At 33.8% G+C, this 18,285-nt stretch overlaps 1 protein-coding gene across 1 annotated transcript in view; it reads left to right on the top strand.

The window, feature by feature from the left end:
* The window catches only part of SLC12A2 (solute carrier family 12 member 2), a 49,963-nt gene that overhangs the window by 12,647 nt on the left and 19,031 nt on the right, over positions 1 to 18,285 (top strand). The window contains exons 4-16 of the mRNA XM_032214509.1: positions 1,337 to 1,412; positions 2,918 to 3,013; positions 3,725 to 3,864; positions 5,034 to 5,144; positions 5,869 to 5,977; positions 6,632 to 6,759; positions 6,838 to 6,922; positions 10,344 to 10,495; positions 13,901 to 14,008; positions 14,305 to 14,428; positions 16,107 to 16,208; positions 16,603 to 16,758; positions 17,910 to 18,009. Of these exons, the coding sequence (XP_032070400.1) occupies positions 1,337 to 1,412; positions 2,918 to 3,013; positions 3,725 to 3,864; positions 5,034 to 5,144; positions 5,869 to 5,977; positions 6,632 to 6,759; positions 6,838 to 6,922; positions 10,344 to 10,495; positions 13,901 to 14,008; positions 14,305 to 14,428; positions 16,107 to 16,208; positions 16,603 to 16,758; positions 17,910 to 18,009 (1,487 nt within the window). The remainder of the gene's footprint in view (positions 1 to 1,336; positions 1,413 to 2,917; positions 3,014 to 3,724; positions 3,865 to 5,033; positions 5,145 to 5,868; positions 5,978 to 6,631; positions 6,760 to 6,837; positions 6,923 to 10,343; positions 10,496 to 13,900; positions 14,009 to 14,304; positions 14,429 to 16,106; positions 16,209 to 16,602; positions 16,759 to 17,909; positions 18,010 to 18,285) is intronic.

Below are 18,285 nucleotides of genomic sequence, written 5' to 3'. Positions count from 1 at the left end.
ATATGCAACTAGCTTTTTAAAATTGTCATCTTGCAATCTTGTTTTCTAAAATATCTTTTTATATGTAAATTAGAAACTTTTGCCTGCTGTTAAGAATATAAGAGCATTAACAGTAATTATAATGAGCTTTAAACAGAATAAGAGAGTTGGAAGAGACCTTGGAGGTCTTATAGTCCAACCCCCTGAGGCAGGAAACCCTACACCACTTCAGACAAATGGTTACCCAACATCTTCTTAAAAACTTCCAGTGTTGGAGCATTCACAGCTTCTGGAGGCAAGTTGTTCCACTGATTAATTATTCCAACTACCAGGAAATTTCTCCTTACTTCTAGGTTGCTCCTCTCCTTGATTACTTTCTACCCATTGCTTCTTGTCCTACCCTACTGTAGGTGCTTTGGAGAATAGCTTGACTCCCTCTTCTTTGTGGAAACCCCTGAGATATTGGAACACTGCTATCATGTCACCTCTAGTCCTTCTTTTCATTAAGACATACCAAGTTCCTGCAGCCGTTCTTCATGTTTTAGCCTCCAGTCCCCTATTCATCTTTGTTGCTCTTCTCTGCACTCTTTCTAGAGTTTCCACATCTTTTTACATCATGCGACCAAAACTGGATGCAGTATTCCAAGTGTGGCCTTACCAAGGCATTATAAAGTGGTATTAACATTTCACGTGATCTTGATTCTATCCCTCTGTTTATGCAGCCTAGAATTGTGTTGGCTTTTTTGGCAGCTGCTGCACACTGCTGCCTCATATTTAAATGGTTGTCTACTAGGACTCCAAGATCCCTCTCACAGTTATTATTATTGAGTGAGGTACCACATATACTGTACCTGTGCATTTTGTTTTTCTTGCCTAAATTACTTTTTCACCATTGAATTTCATTCTGTTAGATAGAGCCCAATGTTCAATCTGTCAAGATCCTTCTGTATCTTAAGCCTATCTTCCGGGGTGTTGGCTATTCCTTCTAGCTTGGTGTCATCTGCAAATTTGATGAGTTCCCCATTTATCCCCTCATCCAAATCATTAATGAAGATATTGAAGATTAATGGGCCTAAAACAGAGCATTGGGGTACTCCACTGCATGCAGTTACATTGAGGACTACATGTTGAGTGCGGTTGTTCAGCCAGTTACGAGCCCAACCAGTTACAAATTTACTTGCTGAAAACTCATCTATGTGCTGTTAAAATTAAATGGCTTCCAAGTTGCATTTTGAAAAGAATGCTTGAAAGCTTGAGATGCTTGGTTCTCTCATAAGAAACTTTTAACTTGAACTGTTACAATTACTTCAAAAATCTAATTTTAATATAAATGTTACTTACTTTCATGTTGATGTAGGTACGATGTATGTTGAATATCTGGGGTGTGATGCTCTTCATTCGACTATCCTGGATTGTAGGACATGCTGGCATAGGTAAATACTTCTGAACACCATATTTTCGCTATTGCTAAAATTCCTGTGATTTGACATGTGACAAAATATGAATTATAGAGTAGGATTACTGCTAAATGTCCATAATTTCTCAAAAAGCAAGAATTGAATGGTTAAACAACTGTCGTTTTTGTTTTTTTTTGCAAAACTTTCACATTTTGGGGTGAGGGAAGTTTGTTTCTATATTAAAACATAACACACCTGAATGATTAGCCCTGTATTTGATTTCCAGAAGTTTATGTAGGTGACTTTCTTACTAAAAATTAATATGATTTCTACTAAAGCTTTGTTTGAAAAAAATATTGAGCAATTGCTGAATATGTTTCATTTGCTGTGAACTAGCAGTATCTTTTATACTCCCATGATTAAACATGTTTCCATATGTGACATTTATGCTACTTTTGTTATTTTTATATATTGCAATCAGTTGTTAACATGTCCCATCAACCTGGTATCAACAACACTTATTGACTAGATAAATAGATTTTCAGGTCTTCCAATAGCACATCTATTGCTGCTGTAATTCACCACTTAAATGTATTCAATTTTAAGGCTGGGTTACTGCATCTGTTTTATACTAGTTTGGTTTTCTTTATATTTAATTATACTCCTATTTTCTCACTGAGGTGTTTGACTTTGATTACTACAGTAGAGCTCTCTAGTCATTTGTACTTTTAGAGTAATGTCAACCAACAAAGCCCAGTTTGATATTTATTTCTCCACTTTTAAAATTTCATTCATCATCTTCTGATCAAGCTTCTTTCAGTATATATTTGATACATAGATCAAATAAATAAGACAGATAATTCAGTCTTTGCTGACCTGATCTGATTCTTTGCCATTTTCCTGTTGTGTGTGGTTTTTGCATTTGAAAATGATCTGATAATGCCATTTACCTAAAGACATACCCCAGCTTGACAGAATTACAGGCCTTCCTGTAATCAATGTAGTACATAGTGAATTATTTTTGGTATTCTTTGGCTTTCTCAATTATCCAGAGAGCAGTATTGTCTCTTGTTTTTAAAACATAGTATTCTATTCAGCTTTGGATGATCCTAAGAATTATTTTGCTAATGATGAAATTAAAGATACGATATAACAGTTTGCAGAGAGTGTTCTTTCTTTGATATTGGCATTAAGCTGATCTATTCCAATCACTTGCCAATGTGTCTTTCTCCAGATTTACTGTTATATGGAATCATTCAGTCATTATTTTGTTACTTTGTCATATTTCTATAAAATTTCATCAAATCCTTTAGCTTTTAAACTTGATAGTGGATTGTTGACCTAAAGTTATCTAGTACTAAAGGTCCTTGTAAATAGAGATTATCTTCTAAGGTAATTTGGATGTTGACATTGCTGTTATTCAGAATTTCATTACGTATTTTCCAACTTTGGTTGAATCAGTATTTTTTGTTAAATAATATACATTTGTTTTAGGAAATATATAGTCCTTACAAATCACAACAATTCTATTTTCCTTATAGGACTTGCTGTCTTGGTTATTGCAATGGCCACTGTTGTAACTACTATCACTGGCTTGTCTACATCAGCAATAGCTACCAATGGTTTTGTGAGAGGAGGTAAAACTTCATTATTACTTACATGATTAGTAGTCTTCAAATGTAGTTGGTATAAATGGTTTTTTAGCCCTACATTTATATATAATAACTTATGTATGTAAATTCCCTGATGGAACCATTTTTCGTATAATTTAAAGAAATGTTTAAAGACCATGAAATATATGATTGATGTGCATCCAACAGCAATTTGATACCACCTGCAGCAGCAATAACAAAATATTATGCTAGCTTGTCAGTGTCAGTTGGTTTCAAAAAACTTCTTTTTGGTAACTTGTTATAAAAATCCTCTATTCATCATGAATGTTTTGCTTAACAAGCAGAACAGTTACTTGCATGCAGTTTCATAGTTCTTTGGTTGTAAGGAAAGTTCTAGAAAATACATGAGTGCTTTATCCCTTGATCTTTTTCCATACAGTTAGTAGCTGTAATTCTCTCTATCTTTCTGCCTCTCTATAGTATCTATCTGTCAGTAGGACAGTCTGTCTGTTAGGTGTTGTTTACTTCAATGCTAAACAGATGCAAACATTTTCTTACAAGTGAATAATATAATGTTATTAATTCTGTACTTAAGACTGTGCACATGAAAATCAGAATTGACCTCAAATAGAAAAAAGGGGGAAATCAGTGCTTGTAAGACATAATCATAAATTTTGTGCATAAATATATAATATGTGTCATAACTTACATCTTACACTGTCTGTTCTTTTTTAGGTGGTGCATATTATCTCATTTCCAGAAGCTTGGGGCCAGAATTTGGTGGTGCTATAGGCTTGATCTTTGCATTTGCTAATGCTGTTGCCGTAGCCATGTATGTAGTTGGTTTTGCAGAGACTGTTGTTGATCTACTTCAGGTAAACTCATTCTTCTAGTGTGCTGTTTGTTATCTTTCTGTTTCACAGTTTGAAGAAGATTTCCTCAGAACAGTTCTACTTTGGAATAGTTTATAAAAACTTTTTAGGAAGATGTGGGACAGTTTGGATTTAATGGTGTAGTAGTGCAATGGACAAATATTTGCTGAGATCAGCCCAAGATCAAATACATCATTAAATTATGCATACTGGAAAACCTGAGGAGGTCTATGATTCATCAAAATAGTTTGATAGTTCCAGTAGAAATAAACCTGTGAAAAGCCCATGAGTTTATAAAGTATCCCTTTAAAGGTTTGTGCAACTCTAGGAATAATTATAATGGGGGATTTGATACTATGAAGATTATTCAGTCATTTAACATCTTTCATTTATTAATATTGGTGACTATAGCTTGTGCTTTATATGGTGTGCTTTACTTCCAAACCAGAATTTGAAAAAAAAATTGAAGTCTGGATTAGAGGGCAAAGGCAAGTTCAGTGGCTGGATACAAAAAATTTTACTACCGGTTCTGTGGGCATGGCTTGGTGGGCGTGGCAGGGGAAGGTTACTATAAAATTTCCATTCCCACCTCACTCAAGGTGAAGGATACTGTAAAGTCTCCATTCCTTCCCCACTCCAAGGGAAGGATACTGTAAAATCCCCATTTCCTCCCAATCAGCTGGGACTCGGGAGGCGGGGGCGGGACCAGTCAGAGGTGGTATTTACCAGTTCTCTGAACTCCTCAAAATTTTCACTACCGGTTCTCCAGAACTGGTCAGAACCTGCTGAATACCACCTCTGGGCAAGTTGTACTTCATTGATGACCAACCTAAGTGGAAATTAAGGCAACATGAAAATATGGAGCATACATACATGTCATGTAGTTCTAAATCACAACTTTATTTTTCTAAACTTAGTAATCAAGTCAAAAACATCAAATTTAGAAGAGTTTAATATTAATCTCAATGATTAGAGATAGTTCTTATAAAATAGAGCAAAATAAACTTCAACACTTGTACAGTCAGGATCTTTGATCCAATTATTGTATGTGACAAACTAAAATGAAGTTCTGTTTTCAAATATTCTTCCTAATCTTCTTTGTATTTGTTAAAATATTTTTTTAGTTTGTTGCAATATTAACTCTATTACAATTATCTCATTTTTTTTGGTAGGAACATGGCCTAGTTATGCTGGATGCAAGTAATGATATCAGAATTATAGGAGCAATTACAATTGTTGTTTTATTAGGCATCTCGTTAGCAGGAATGGAATGGGAAGCTAAAGTAAGTAACTATGATTTTAAAAAAAGATATAAATATTTAAGTAATTAAGAAAAAATGCATACATTACAAAAACAGATGCATACATTACAAAAACAGAACTAATATTCAAACATCTAACAAGGAACATTCAGGGTCTTATTTTCTTTTGACTCCCGAATAAAGCGCTTGGCCTTATTTTCAGGGAGGTCTTATTATTTTTGAGGTGTAGGAGGCATCGAGCATAGTCACCTCATGGCTGCTACTGTGTTGCAATATTTTGGGGGAGGGCTTATTTTAGCACATGCGCTCAAAAGCTCAATTGGGCTTATTATCCGGGGAGGTCTTATTTTCAGAGAAACAGGGTACATACAACGAAAAAACATTAAAGCAGTAAAATGGTAATTCAAACAGTAATAATACTATCATCCAGTTTCTGATGATTGAATTTAACCTTTTGTTTCTATTTTTAATATCTGTTTCTGAGACAGGTTTTTGACCCCTTTGGCTAATAAGGTTATAACAGATAATAGAAATTGGTGAACTATGCTTTTAAATTTATTCAATATGAAAGAATATTTTTGATAAGCAGATGGCATTGATTAAAAATAGAGAACTCAAACCTTTATAATATATATTTCACTCAACTAATAGATCAAAATATCTAAATATAATGATGGTTTTAATTTGGAGAATTGTTTTATATAAACATATTAACCACTTGATATTAACTACTTGAAAATTATAGGCACAGATTGTTCTGCTGGTGATATTACTGGTAGCTATCGTTGACTTCATCATAGGAACATTTATTCCATTTGAGAACAAGAAGCCTAAAGGATTTTTTGGTTACAAAGGTAAGACCAAAAAAAGCAAGTAATTTCTGTAAGTAATCTCTCCTTTGCCTGACCCTTTCCTGCTTTCAGCCCAGTCACATTGCTTTCAATGTGTAGAAGAGCAAACAGCTTGCTCTCTTACAATCCCATCTCTGTTCTGCAAGATGGGGAAAAAAGAAAAAAACAACAATAACTAAAGGTCAGATATACGATGTGTACTGTCTGTAATGGGGAATTATGTGACTGAGGAATAATGCAAAGGTCATTAAAGATTGTAAGCAGGCTGTAAAGTTGTTTTTCCCAGCGCTGTTCTAATTTTAAACAGTCATCCGAAGACTGTTCAATAAGTGAGGACTACCTGTATGCTGTTTGTAGTTAATATGTCTACTATAATCCTACAGGAATTCTTGTAAATTTAAAAGTGGATTAAATTAATATCTGTGTTTTAATTAATAATGGGAGAAAAATTACAGGTAGTAGAAAGATACACTGATTTGGTGAAAGATTGTATTTGGTAAAAAGACACATCTTTAAATATCTACCTTACAATTTGTTTTTTTAAGTATCAGATACTTTTTTAAGTTTCCTTGTAGTTTCTTCAATGGAATAATAAATATAAGTTTATTAGACAGCACAATGTTAAAATAATTCTTTTTTAACATTTTTATTTAATAGCTGAAATATTTTCAGAAAACTTTGGACCAGATTTCCGAGACCAACAAACTTTCTTTTCAGTATTTGCTATATTTTTCCCAGCTGCAACAGGCATTTTAGCTGGTGCAAATATCTCAGGTGATCTTGCGGTGAGTGATGTTTAGTTATTTTGTCGCTATTCAGTTCTTTGGAGTGTTATTGTGGTTCATAAATTCAATTTTTTCCAGGATCCTCAATCAGCCATACCTAAAGGGACACTGCTAGCCATCTTAATCACTACAGTGGTTTACATAGGAGTAGCAATATCAATAGGTAAGCAATTTTCACTTCTAAATTGTTTGGAAGTTTCTTGATGTGTGAGCCTAATTTTTCCCAGGTTGTTTTTTACAATTTGAATTATTGTTTATTCTTCATATAGAGGCTATCATCTTATAATTTACCAAATACAAAATTTATCTATCTACTATGCATCATCTTAGACCAATCTTCTATATTGTAGTCCACTTGGTATTACCAAGTATTTATACCACTAGATAGGCAGAAAAAGGTAAGGCAAGAATAATATTATAAATATTGTATATGCTTCTAAAGGAGAACAAAAAGGACAAGAAAACCAAACTGCAGTTCAGATAAATTAGTTGTTTAAAATTTTCTAAAAATAGATTATAGATATTGTGAAGTTAATTTTTTTCTTTATAAAACGTAATAGTCATTTCAGTAGAAATTCTCCCCAAAGCCAGGCATCATTTTTGCTTTTTATGGTATTTATGTTTTATGTTATTTAGATTTTTATACTACCAGTATAAATTTATAGTGTATGTCAACTACTTGGATTTCTAAGCAGAGCTTAGCTTTCGAAAATATCAGATTAGCAGTGTAGGATACTAGAGCCAAGCATACAGAACAAATGTTGTTAAGGAAATTATTTAAAAAGTTGAATCAAAAAGAAAGAAGAGTCATTACTAAGAACCTATATTTCTTCTTTATAACATATAAAACAAACTTTTATTTTAAATATGTTAAATTAGATAAAATAAACCTAATTTTACCAGAGTTTAGTCCACAGTTTTTTTACACTTCTGAGGTGTTGTTTCTCTAAAGTTGCTTAAAATTAGATCTATAAAAAACAGTGTTAATTGCAAAGACAATCTGATAGTTTGTTAGATGTTAGTTCTTGGTAATAATTTTTTTACCTAGTTCATAAAAAGTTAAGTTTAGTTTTGTGATGCTTATATGGCATTTAAGAACCATATCATTCAAGAATACGGCATTTTTACAATTCTGTTTCCCTAGTAGCATAGAAGGTAAGATGGGGAGATGAGGTCTGGAAAAAAAACAACTTCCCCTTTCTTTCCACAAATAAAATCTCAACCATTTCTTCACGGACCCCCTTTAAATATCTTTTGTGGACACAAAAGACTTAATTCAAGATTTAAACCATAACATTTCTTAGAGCCTTCATTGACCTCTATGATGACTTTGTGCCCCCCTCCCCCCTGAGGTCCATGGACCACAGGTTGAGAACCACTGTTCTATTAGATTCAATTGCTCTTTTGGATTAAAGGCTATATAGAACGAAACAAATAAGTCTGCATCTGCTATGTCTATCATGGTATATGTTGCTATTGCCATTGCAACTTCCACAGATTCTGGTGTATGTTTGTGAATAAGTTCATCTAATGTCACTGGACATCAAGAAGCAAAGGATTTGTCAATTTTGCTTCTTTTCTAGTTCATAATTTGTGTTAATATGTTTAATTTAATTGCTTGAATTTATTGGTCCACTCCCACATTCCTGACTTTCTGGAAGACCCTAAAATGCGCTGTGTGCTATGCTGTTTGACATGCAGGTGGCTGACGGAATAGAGAAGATTTTTACCCCCAAACCATCCATCATCTTGGTTAAAACTTCTTTATTCAAATTTTATAATTTTAATTGATTTTAGGACTTTTTAACTCTATTATACACCGAGCTGCCCAAAGTTGCTTTTATCAGTGAAATGTGTGGCATAGAAATTTAATAAATAAAATAATTAGAAAAAAACATAATTTACAAATGTGGGTTTTTTCAGAAGATAAATTTGTGTGCAGAGTAATGGGCTATTATTTTTCTTTTCCTGTCTCTACCTCTGGCTATCAGATGTTTAGAATTTTTTTACTCCCAGGCCTCATTTGTTGTTCCTGCAAAAGAATCTATACATCAGCATAAGCTAATGCCTGAGCAACATAACTTTATATTTCCTTGCCGAAGTAACATAACTTATATTTGTGGCCAGAGGCTTTTCATAAATGTGCATAGATGCTGGTTAATATATTACAACAATATTAGTTTCCCATTCCTTGCGAAACAAAGAATTTTAAATTACTAACGGACTAAATCTATTTTCAACTTGTTAACCTGTCATCTACAGTGTATTCAGAACCCCTTTACTTTTGTCAATTTTGTTATGCTGCACCCTGATTACAGTCGTTGAAATTCATGTTTTTTCTCATTAATCTACACTCAGTACCCCATAACGACAAAGTAAAAACAGTCTGTAAATTTATTAAATATACTATATTAATAACAAAATAGTTATCAGGAAGAACAGTAATAATACAAAAAAAAACAAAAAACCCAAGATTAAAATTCCAAACCCTGTTTACCACAGCTTTTTAACTATTCCAAATCATCCCCAAAATTAAACCTGGTTGGTTCCAGAGTAAATATCCACAATTGTTTTTTAATACTGTCTCTCATCAATTGTTTTTTGATTCAATGCAATAAGTCCAATCTTAAAAAGCCAGTCTATCGTCCCTGAAAAATCCAGATGAAATTGTTTTCTAGTTAAATGTGATAGATTCACATTTCCTTCAATCCACTTTTTTAAAAAAGGAATTTCTCATTTATCCACCCAAACAGTTTTCTACTTTATATAAAAGTACAGATTTGGAGTTGAGGAAAATGTATAAAGTTGACTCTTGTTATTTCTGAGTTCATTTTTCTTCTCAACCAGTTACTGCTTTGAAATCACATTCCTTTTGTGGATTTGATTTATTTATATTCGGTTTCATCTGAATGTTTTCTATGCTCTTTATGAGTTCATCAAACATTTTAGAAAAACTTTCACCTAAAGATTGCATGTTGTCAAGCAGTCTTTTCCCCCAAAATGTCAGCTTCCTTCCCTCTGTAATCTGATATGTTGTTACTCAATGTAGTAGATAAACAGAACAAGAAAAAGACAAAAGAACAGGAAAGGTATGATATCTCATTCCAAGAAAATGAATTTAATGAGAATAGCCAAATAGATCAAAGAAGAAAATCAGAAAAAAACCAGATAAAATCCAGCAGGGACTTAAAATAAATCATCATTCAGCCAGCCAATTAATCTTTAAAGATAAAGAACAAAGCTAGATAAAGAAGGGAGCTAGAATCTTCGAGACTCCTCCTCCCACATGGGTCCATAGCTGTCCAAAAGTTGCCTTGGGTCATTCCTAGGTGCCCCCACTGAACTCCAGTAAGCAACACTGCCAAAGAATCAGTTTTGGCAACAAAAACAGCAGATTGTCAGCAGGGGAGAAAAAATTTCCCTACTGGGCAGCAGTCATCATGGGGGAATAGTAGTTGATGATATATTTATGAAGAGCTTTAACAAAATCTAAATGACCTTCTTTATAGGAATGGGTTAAGATAGCTGTAATGTAGTGTGCTTTTCTGCTTGGTAAATCATCTCTTTTTCATCTACTTTTCTAGGTTCCTGTGTTGTTCGGGATGCCACCGGGAACCTTAATGACACAATTATTAATGAGCTGACAAACTGTACATCAGCAGCTTGTAAACTGAATTTTGATTTCTCTTCCTGTGAAACAACAAAATGTTCTTATGGGCTAATGGAAGACTTCCAGGTAAAGCACAATTTCCAATCCTGGGAATTCTTGGAGGGAGGGAATTTTCCATATTATATACAATTTTACAAAGAAATATCTTTTTATGTTAAAAAGGATGTGAAATCAAATACTTAAAATGGAAAATGTTCCTCTCATTGGATGTTTAATTGAAAGTCGTGCCTTTCTATGTTTTTACGTTGGTTGTTCCTTTTTGTCACCTCTTCATACACACTCTATCATATCTATCTATCTATCTATCTATCTATCTATCTATCTATCTATCTATCTATCTATCTATCTATCTATCTTATCTATCATTGGATTTTACTTATAATAGTAAAATCTAATGCAAAAAAGAGAAAGTGAAAAGTGCAGAGGAGAAGAAAAAACAAAGAAAAGGAAAGAAAAGAATATAGAAAATATATGAAATAGCGGTCTTCCATCTTCGTGTTCATTATAAACATTTTTGTAACTCTTCATCCCCTCTTAGTTTACAATGATCTCTTCATCCTATATCCATCCCATCTCTTATCTATAACAAATTCATAAACCATGGTCTTTTCAGTCCTAGTATCAGTAGAAAGTTCATTAAGGATTAACAGCAATATCTTATTTTGACCTTGATCAAAGAAACCAACTTTATATTCCTTCTTTTTAGTTCAAAATATTATTTTTATGTCCATTCAGTGTTTCAAAATTTGATTTCATTTCTTTTTTTGCCAATTCTCACAAGATTCTTGAAAGCTTTTAACAAGTTTTTTTGTAAATCCAATGTGAAAAATTGCCCAGGTCACTCTCTTGGTTTATTATTTTTATTTTCCTTTTTATTAAACATCGACTGGTTTTGCATGTCTTAGACTTAGACTAACTTTATTGTCACTTTAAATGTACACTAATCAGCATACATTAAAATGGAATTTTGTTGCATGCAGCTCTCAAAGGGTCACCACCTCCAATGTACACTACGTAAAAATCAAAAATATAAAGAAATATACATATACTCACATATATTATAGCACAGAAAAAGAAAGATGTGCTCTCTTCATCCGATGCAGGAAATGCAGATGCTGGTTTGCATGCTTCACTAAGGATGACATATAGAGATATCAATCCAGATTGTTAGTTATCTACACCCCCAGATATTTAATACTGTTGACCACCTCTTCAGCTTGACCCTTGATACTGAGTAGAGTATGACTATGCTGGCTCTTCCTAAAATCTACAATGATCCCCTTTGTTTTATTAACATTTAGAATCAGGTTACTTGTATTGCACCCTCCACAACAGCCTTTACCTCTTCCCTATAAGTATCTTCATTATCATCCCGGATAAGACCCACCGCTGCCGTGTCATCCGCATACTTCACAATATGATTCGTAGTAGATTTGGCACAACAGTTGTGGGCAATGGTAGGATTCAAATAATTTAACAACCGGTTCTCTTCCCTAACAATTTCTTCCAGCAACCAGTTCACCAAGCTGCTCAGAAAGTTAACAACCGGTTCTCCCAAAGCGGTGTGAACAGGCTGAATCTCACCACTGGTTGTGGGTCATCAAATTGAACAGTAGCGGATTCAAAACACAGCTCTGTGGGAAACCTGTACTCAAGGAGATGGAATTGGGAACTTATTCTAACTTGCCAGACTGAGGCCTATCAATAAGGAAATCAAGTATTAAAACCTAATAGCACTAGTTTGTTCACCAAATGCTGAGGAATGATTATGTTGAATGCTGAACTAAAATCAACAAACAGCATTCACACATGAGTATTTTTCTCCAGGTGCACCAAGCTAAGATGAAGCACATAGGATAGTGCATCATATATAGAGCGATTCTTCCGATAGGCAAACTAATGAGTCAAATGTAGAGGGAAGACATGAAACCATTTAGAGAGAGATCTTTTTCCATGTCATTTTTAAAATGGTCAGTTGTAGATCCTTTTCTATCCATATCTATCTTGTCAAGTAAAACGTGTTCTTCACTTGAAATATATTCCATAATATTTTTGCAGACAAATTGTTGATAGAAACAAACATTACTATTAAGATTGGTGATAGTAATTTCTGGTTCCAAAAGTCCCCTTCAGTAGCTATCCCAGTTAATTAACTGTTAATTAGGCTTGTGTAATTTTATCCTTTAACTAAAATTTTTACTTCCCTCTAGTATCCAATTTTTAAAATTTATATATTTCTTTTTAAGGATTAAAGGGAAAGTCCTGTATAGACCTGTTGCTTGCATGATGCCTGGTGCTTGGACCTAAAAAGCCTGCAGGGACCCCAGGGCAATAAATGGATCTCAGTGTATTGGGGAGGGTGGGCCTGACAGGCTCAGGGCAGATGGGCCTGGGGCCTAGGCCTGTGCTAGGAGGCCTGAGGCACCCCATATTCTGCTTAAAGACTTATTCATTTAATGACTGCATCAGAGGAGCAAGGAGTGGGATTATTAAGTGAGGCCATCTTGCTTAATAGCCATTGTGACTTGCAACCATAATTAGCAGACTTCATTATCGTTGTATTTCAAGGACTGTCTGTACTCCTTTCTTCTACTATTTTCTCCATAAGAAGCCTGTGAGGTAGATTGAGCTGAGAGACAGTGACTGAATCAAAGTCACCTAGTCAACTTCATTTGTTTTTCTTTTGTTCTTCTTTTCTGTAATAATAATTTCAGGTTTAGTCTTGGCAAACATTTTACATGTCTTCAAGTTTTCAGAAAGTATAAGGACATTGAGGCCAAACAGAGAGTGCAACAAATATTTTAATTAGAAATACTGCCGTTCAATTTTTTGAGGAAGTTGCATTTCTTTTGTACAATTTAAAAAGTTTTAAACCTCTAAATACTTAGTAGATATTTCAGGATAATAATCTCATTGACAGTCCATATATTACCCCACCATTGTATAGCAGTTTCAAAATATGAATTGTTCACACTATGAGAAAAAAATAAATACATTTAAATTCCTGTCCAATAAAGCTCAAATAAGTCTTGTCCCCTTCAGTGGGATAATACAAATTTGTATTGTAATTGGAACCAAGAGCTTGCCAGGATTACAAGGGTACTGAATCGTAACTCATAATGGTGAGACAGTATCACTCAAATTCCAGGCAAATAGTGTTAACAAATATCACATAAGTATTGTTTAAAATAGGAAAATTAAAACCACAGTTTTAAAGGAATATTATCTGCTATCTGAGTAATCTAGGTAATTTGGATAATCTAGGCTCCTTCCATCTAGGTAATTTGAGTAATCTAGGTTCCTTCCATTCAAAAATTTAACAATTCATTTATGAAACAGTTTAAAATGTTTAAATGTAAGCAGTGTGGACCTTGCTTTCAAAATAAATGTAGTCAGTGTTAATACAGATTCTATTTTCACAACATTAATTCTTCCGGCAAACTATTTTCTTATTTCTTATTCAATATACAGGTAATGAGCATGGTATCAGGATTTGCCCCACTGATAACAGCTGGTATATTTTCTGCAACTCTTTCTTCAGCATTAGCCTCTCTAGTCAGTGCACCTAAAATCTTTCAGGTAAGAAGGATTGTTTTCTTCAAACATGATCTATGTTAAAAAAATACTTTTCTCAACTTGCTTATATGTAGTATTCTTTTTTTTAAAAAAAACCTACAATATATCTAATAATGCTACCTGCTTTGTTTATCAACTATATCGTCTTGTGGCTATATTGTTGATGATCTGTATAGTTTTAATGTTATTGGATTTTTTATTACTGCCTATGTGTGCTTGGCCCTTGTCTTTTAAGATTTAATGCCTTGAGTATGTTTTTATATGTCCCTACTTTAATTGGTCATTTCTTTTGATCCTAGGCATTGTGCAAAGACAATATCTATCCAGGTTTTCTGATGTTTGCTAAAGGCTATGGGAAAAATAATGAACCTTTACGAGGGTATCTTCTCACTTTTTTGATTGCTCTTGGATTCATATTAATTGGTTAGTTTAAATCATATTTGTATACAAAACTTTAAAAAAAATCTGAATTATGTGGCATGATCTGTGGAAATAAAAAATGACAATACAATACCTGAACTGAGCCTTACAAGTTTTACCGTGTTTTTCCCAAAATAAGACACAAGGATAATAAGGGTTTGGCCTTATTATCATGGGGACTTATTTTCTGGCAGGTGGCGGGTGAGAAGTGAGACTTGCATCTTACCTTTCCAGTGCCATCACGTTTCTCGCCGTTGTGCCCAGGAAAACACGTTGTTAAAAAAACCTCACGAGTTCAAACTTCTCGAATTCGCGAGAAGGGTTTTTTACAATGTGTTTCCCTGAGCACAACTGTGATGAACACAATGGAGCTGCCAGTGTCTGGTAAGACATACGTCTCGCACTGGAGCGCAATTTGGGGGTTAGCAGGTGGGGCGCGGGATGGGACAGGGCAGGCCGCAAGATGCGCGTCTTACTGGACACTGGCAGCTCCATCACGTCTTTTAGCCAGTCAGTGCAAGGAAACACTTTGCACAGTAAAGAAAAACCTCTTGCAAGTGTGAGCAATCAACAGCTTCTCGAACTCGTGAAGTGTTTCCCTGCACTGACTGGGGTGCAATTTGGGGGTTGGCAGGTAGGACAGGGGATGGGGCTGGCCGGGCTGTAGACACGCATCTTATCGGACACTGGCAGCTCCATTGCGTCTCAGCCAGTCTGTGCAGGGAAACACCTGCACATGCGTTTTAGTAGGTTTTTTGGGAGGGGGCTTATTTTAGCCCATGACCTGAAAAGCCTTATTGAGCTTAGTATCAGGACATGTCATATTTTGTGGGAAACACAGTATACAGATTAATTTCATCAGTCACATTAACTAGTTAGACTTTAAAGGCTTGTCACTAGAATTTCTAATTTTCTAAATATTTGAAGAATCTTTTTGTTAATCCAGCGCTCAACATTAACAAATGCAAAGAAGTATGTCTACCTTGCAATTACACTATGAAAAAGATTCCTGTGTAAATTAACCTGCTTAACTATCATGATGTTGAAAATATTGCACTATTAAAAATAAGTTATTAACATGATCTGGTCTAAATCAGATACTTTGGTCTTATGATCAAAAACATCCCATTTTTAATTCAGAGCAGCTATATAAACACTTACAAGAAGTATCCCAATACTATTTCATCTATTAGAACAGAATTGGAATGCTTCTCGAAAGCTCGAAATATTTCAGACTTGAAATATTTCTAGTTCTAAATATTTTACATACTATTAAAGTTTGGGAGGGGTTTTGTGGAATCTGTGTTGAGCAGAGCGAGGGAGGGAGAGAGAGAGAGAGAGAGAGATTATGTGTATTTATACATTTTGCTATATTCTTAGTAAGAGATATTTCAGCTTGATTTCAATTCTAGAGTTGTGTCATCCTACTAAGTGGCTTTAGCAGAAAAGCCACTTTTGCCACCCTAATCCAGATTGCATATGTCTGCATATATGAAGAAGGTAATCCTTTTAATTTGCAGCACCACTCTTGGAAGTTATGTCTATCGTTCGTGTAAATGCCTCGCTATAAAAGAATACAAAGAATACAAAATCAAAAGAACCACCAATTCAAGTAAGGAACTGTTTTTCCATAGCAGTCTAATCTAAAAATCAATATGATTATGTGTTTCTGTCTTTGCAGCTGAATTGAATTTAATTGCTCCAATTATCTCCAATTTCTTCTTGGCTTCCTATGCTTTAATTAATTTTTCCGTGTTCCATGCTTCACTGGCAAAATCACCAGGTATGGATTTTATATTGATCCTAGTAAGAGCATGGGGTCTTTTTAAAAATACTTTCCAACAACGCTAATTGTACATTCATTTTTAAAATAAACACCATCAGCAATAAAAATAATTTTCAGCTTAATCAGATTGTAATCACTTTTGCATTGCAAAAGTTTGGAGGGTGGGGAGAAGGCATAGTATTACTATACTATTTTCTTTCATTTTTGATATATTTAAGTACATTGTACATAGCAACTGCATATATGAATGCTTTTGTTTATACAACATATTAAATGTGGCAATTAAAGGACAAGTTTTATATATGTCATATAACATGATAATAGATATATAGACATGTATATGTATGTATGTATATGTATGTTTATTTAATTTTTATTTGTTTTTGAATAGGCTGGCGTCCTGCTTTTAAATACTACAACATGTGGGTATCTCTAGTTGGAGCAATTCTCTGCTGCATAGTCATGTTTGTCATTAACTGGTGGGCAGCACTCCTCACATATGTTATTGTTCTAGGACTCTACATTTATGTAACTTACAAGAAGCCAGGTGGGTACATCTTTTTTAGCCAGTTAGGTTTGCATGGTTTTCCCCTTTGCTGCTACTTCACTCCAAGTCTAATGTTAAGTTTAGGTGAAGTAAATTAAAATCAGGATTTGTCTGTATGGTAAAATTGAAACCTTCATTTTTTTCAGAGTAACAGTTTGTAGAGGAAATCAGTAACAAAGGGAAATAAAGCACTACTTTTCAAATAATGTTTGAATAGTTCAAGCATTTTATTATATGTTTACACAGCAGTCCTATTTTGCAAGACTTTCTTAGCTAATATGCCTTCAGTGGCTTTTCTTTCAGATCAGACTCTCTTAAGCTCCTTCTCAGCAACATTCACAAAGCTTTGAAGAGAGGCAGTAAAGTTTTTCTTGATTACATCTGAGTTTTGGAATCAATTTATTTTCAGTATCTTTTTCCTTAGGTTTCTTCTTTCTTAAGTTTCTTTAATCATAAATCTGAAATCTGATACGCTCCTTTGTGCCTTGAAAGTTCACTATTACTTCACAGTATAGCATCTTGGCTTCTCAATCATTACTACTGTCCTCTGGGACTTTTTCCAAATAGGATTCTTATACCATTTTTTTGAGCTCAGATTTTCTCATCTCTTTCTGAAACTGTTTGTCCAGAAATGCCATTCTAATTCTTTTTACCAATTAATATTTTACTCTAATTTCTTATAGTTGTGTCATATAGTCATTAATGCATAGTCAAGATTCTAACACTCTTAGAAATTTAGCTAGAGCTTTTTTCTAATAAATATATTTATGGTAACTATTAATTATCCTTTATATTAAAATGTGAAGAATCACCATTTTATTTAGCTATAAAAATATAAAGGGACCCTTAAATTCGGAAAATTTGCATATCTGATTATTGTAGGAACTTGTCTGAAGACAACATTTTATACCTCCATAAGATACTGTATTTGATTATAAAAATACATTTTAGGATCAAGTAAATTGCTAGTGATACTGCCTAAGTGGTTTTTTTTTATGACATGCTAAGATAATTTATCTTAACTCTTGAGTCGTGTTGAGATGTGACTTCCCTGATAAGTAGAAGCATGAGTATAACATTCAGTTATGTTTTCTTGAAATTAAGATTGTTATAGGGCATTTTTGTTTTAACATTAAAGTTATTTTTTGCAGATGTGAACTGGGGTTCCTCAACTCAAGCTTTGACTTACCTGAGTGCTTTGCAGCATGCTGTCCGCCTTACTGGTGTGGAAGACCATGTAAAAAATTTCAGGTAACTTGAAAAATAGTAATCTGTATATTGCTAGATTTGAAGCATAAGAACAGCAGTCTGGGGAGAAAAAATATATATTTTTGAAATCAAATGTTTGGAAAATTAGGGTCAGTTGACTTACACTGAATTGGAATGTTCAAAAGTATCGCTATTGGTATTGAATGGTTATAGAATTATTATAACCTTATTGATCTTGCATATCAGTGCCTGTTTACCATTTTCCTTTAGATATTTTAAAGTGACTTGATTGGTGATATGGTAAATATGGTGTGAAAT

Source organism: Thamnophis elegans, chromosome 3 (assembly GCF_009769535.1).
Source record: "Thamnophis elegans isolate rThaEle1 chromosome 3, rThaEle1.pri, whole genome shotgun sequence".
Taxonomy (NCBI): Eukaryota; Metazoa; Chordata; class Lepidosauria; order Squamata; family Colubridae; genus Thamnophis; species Thamnophis elegans.
This window is presented reverse-complemented; position numbering and strand designations above follow the sequence as displayed.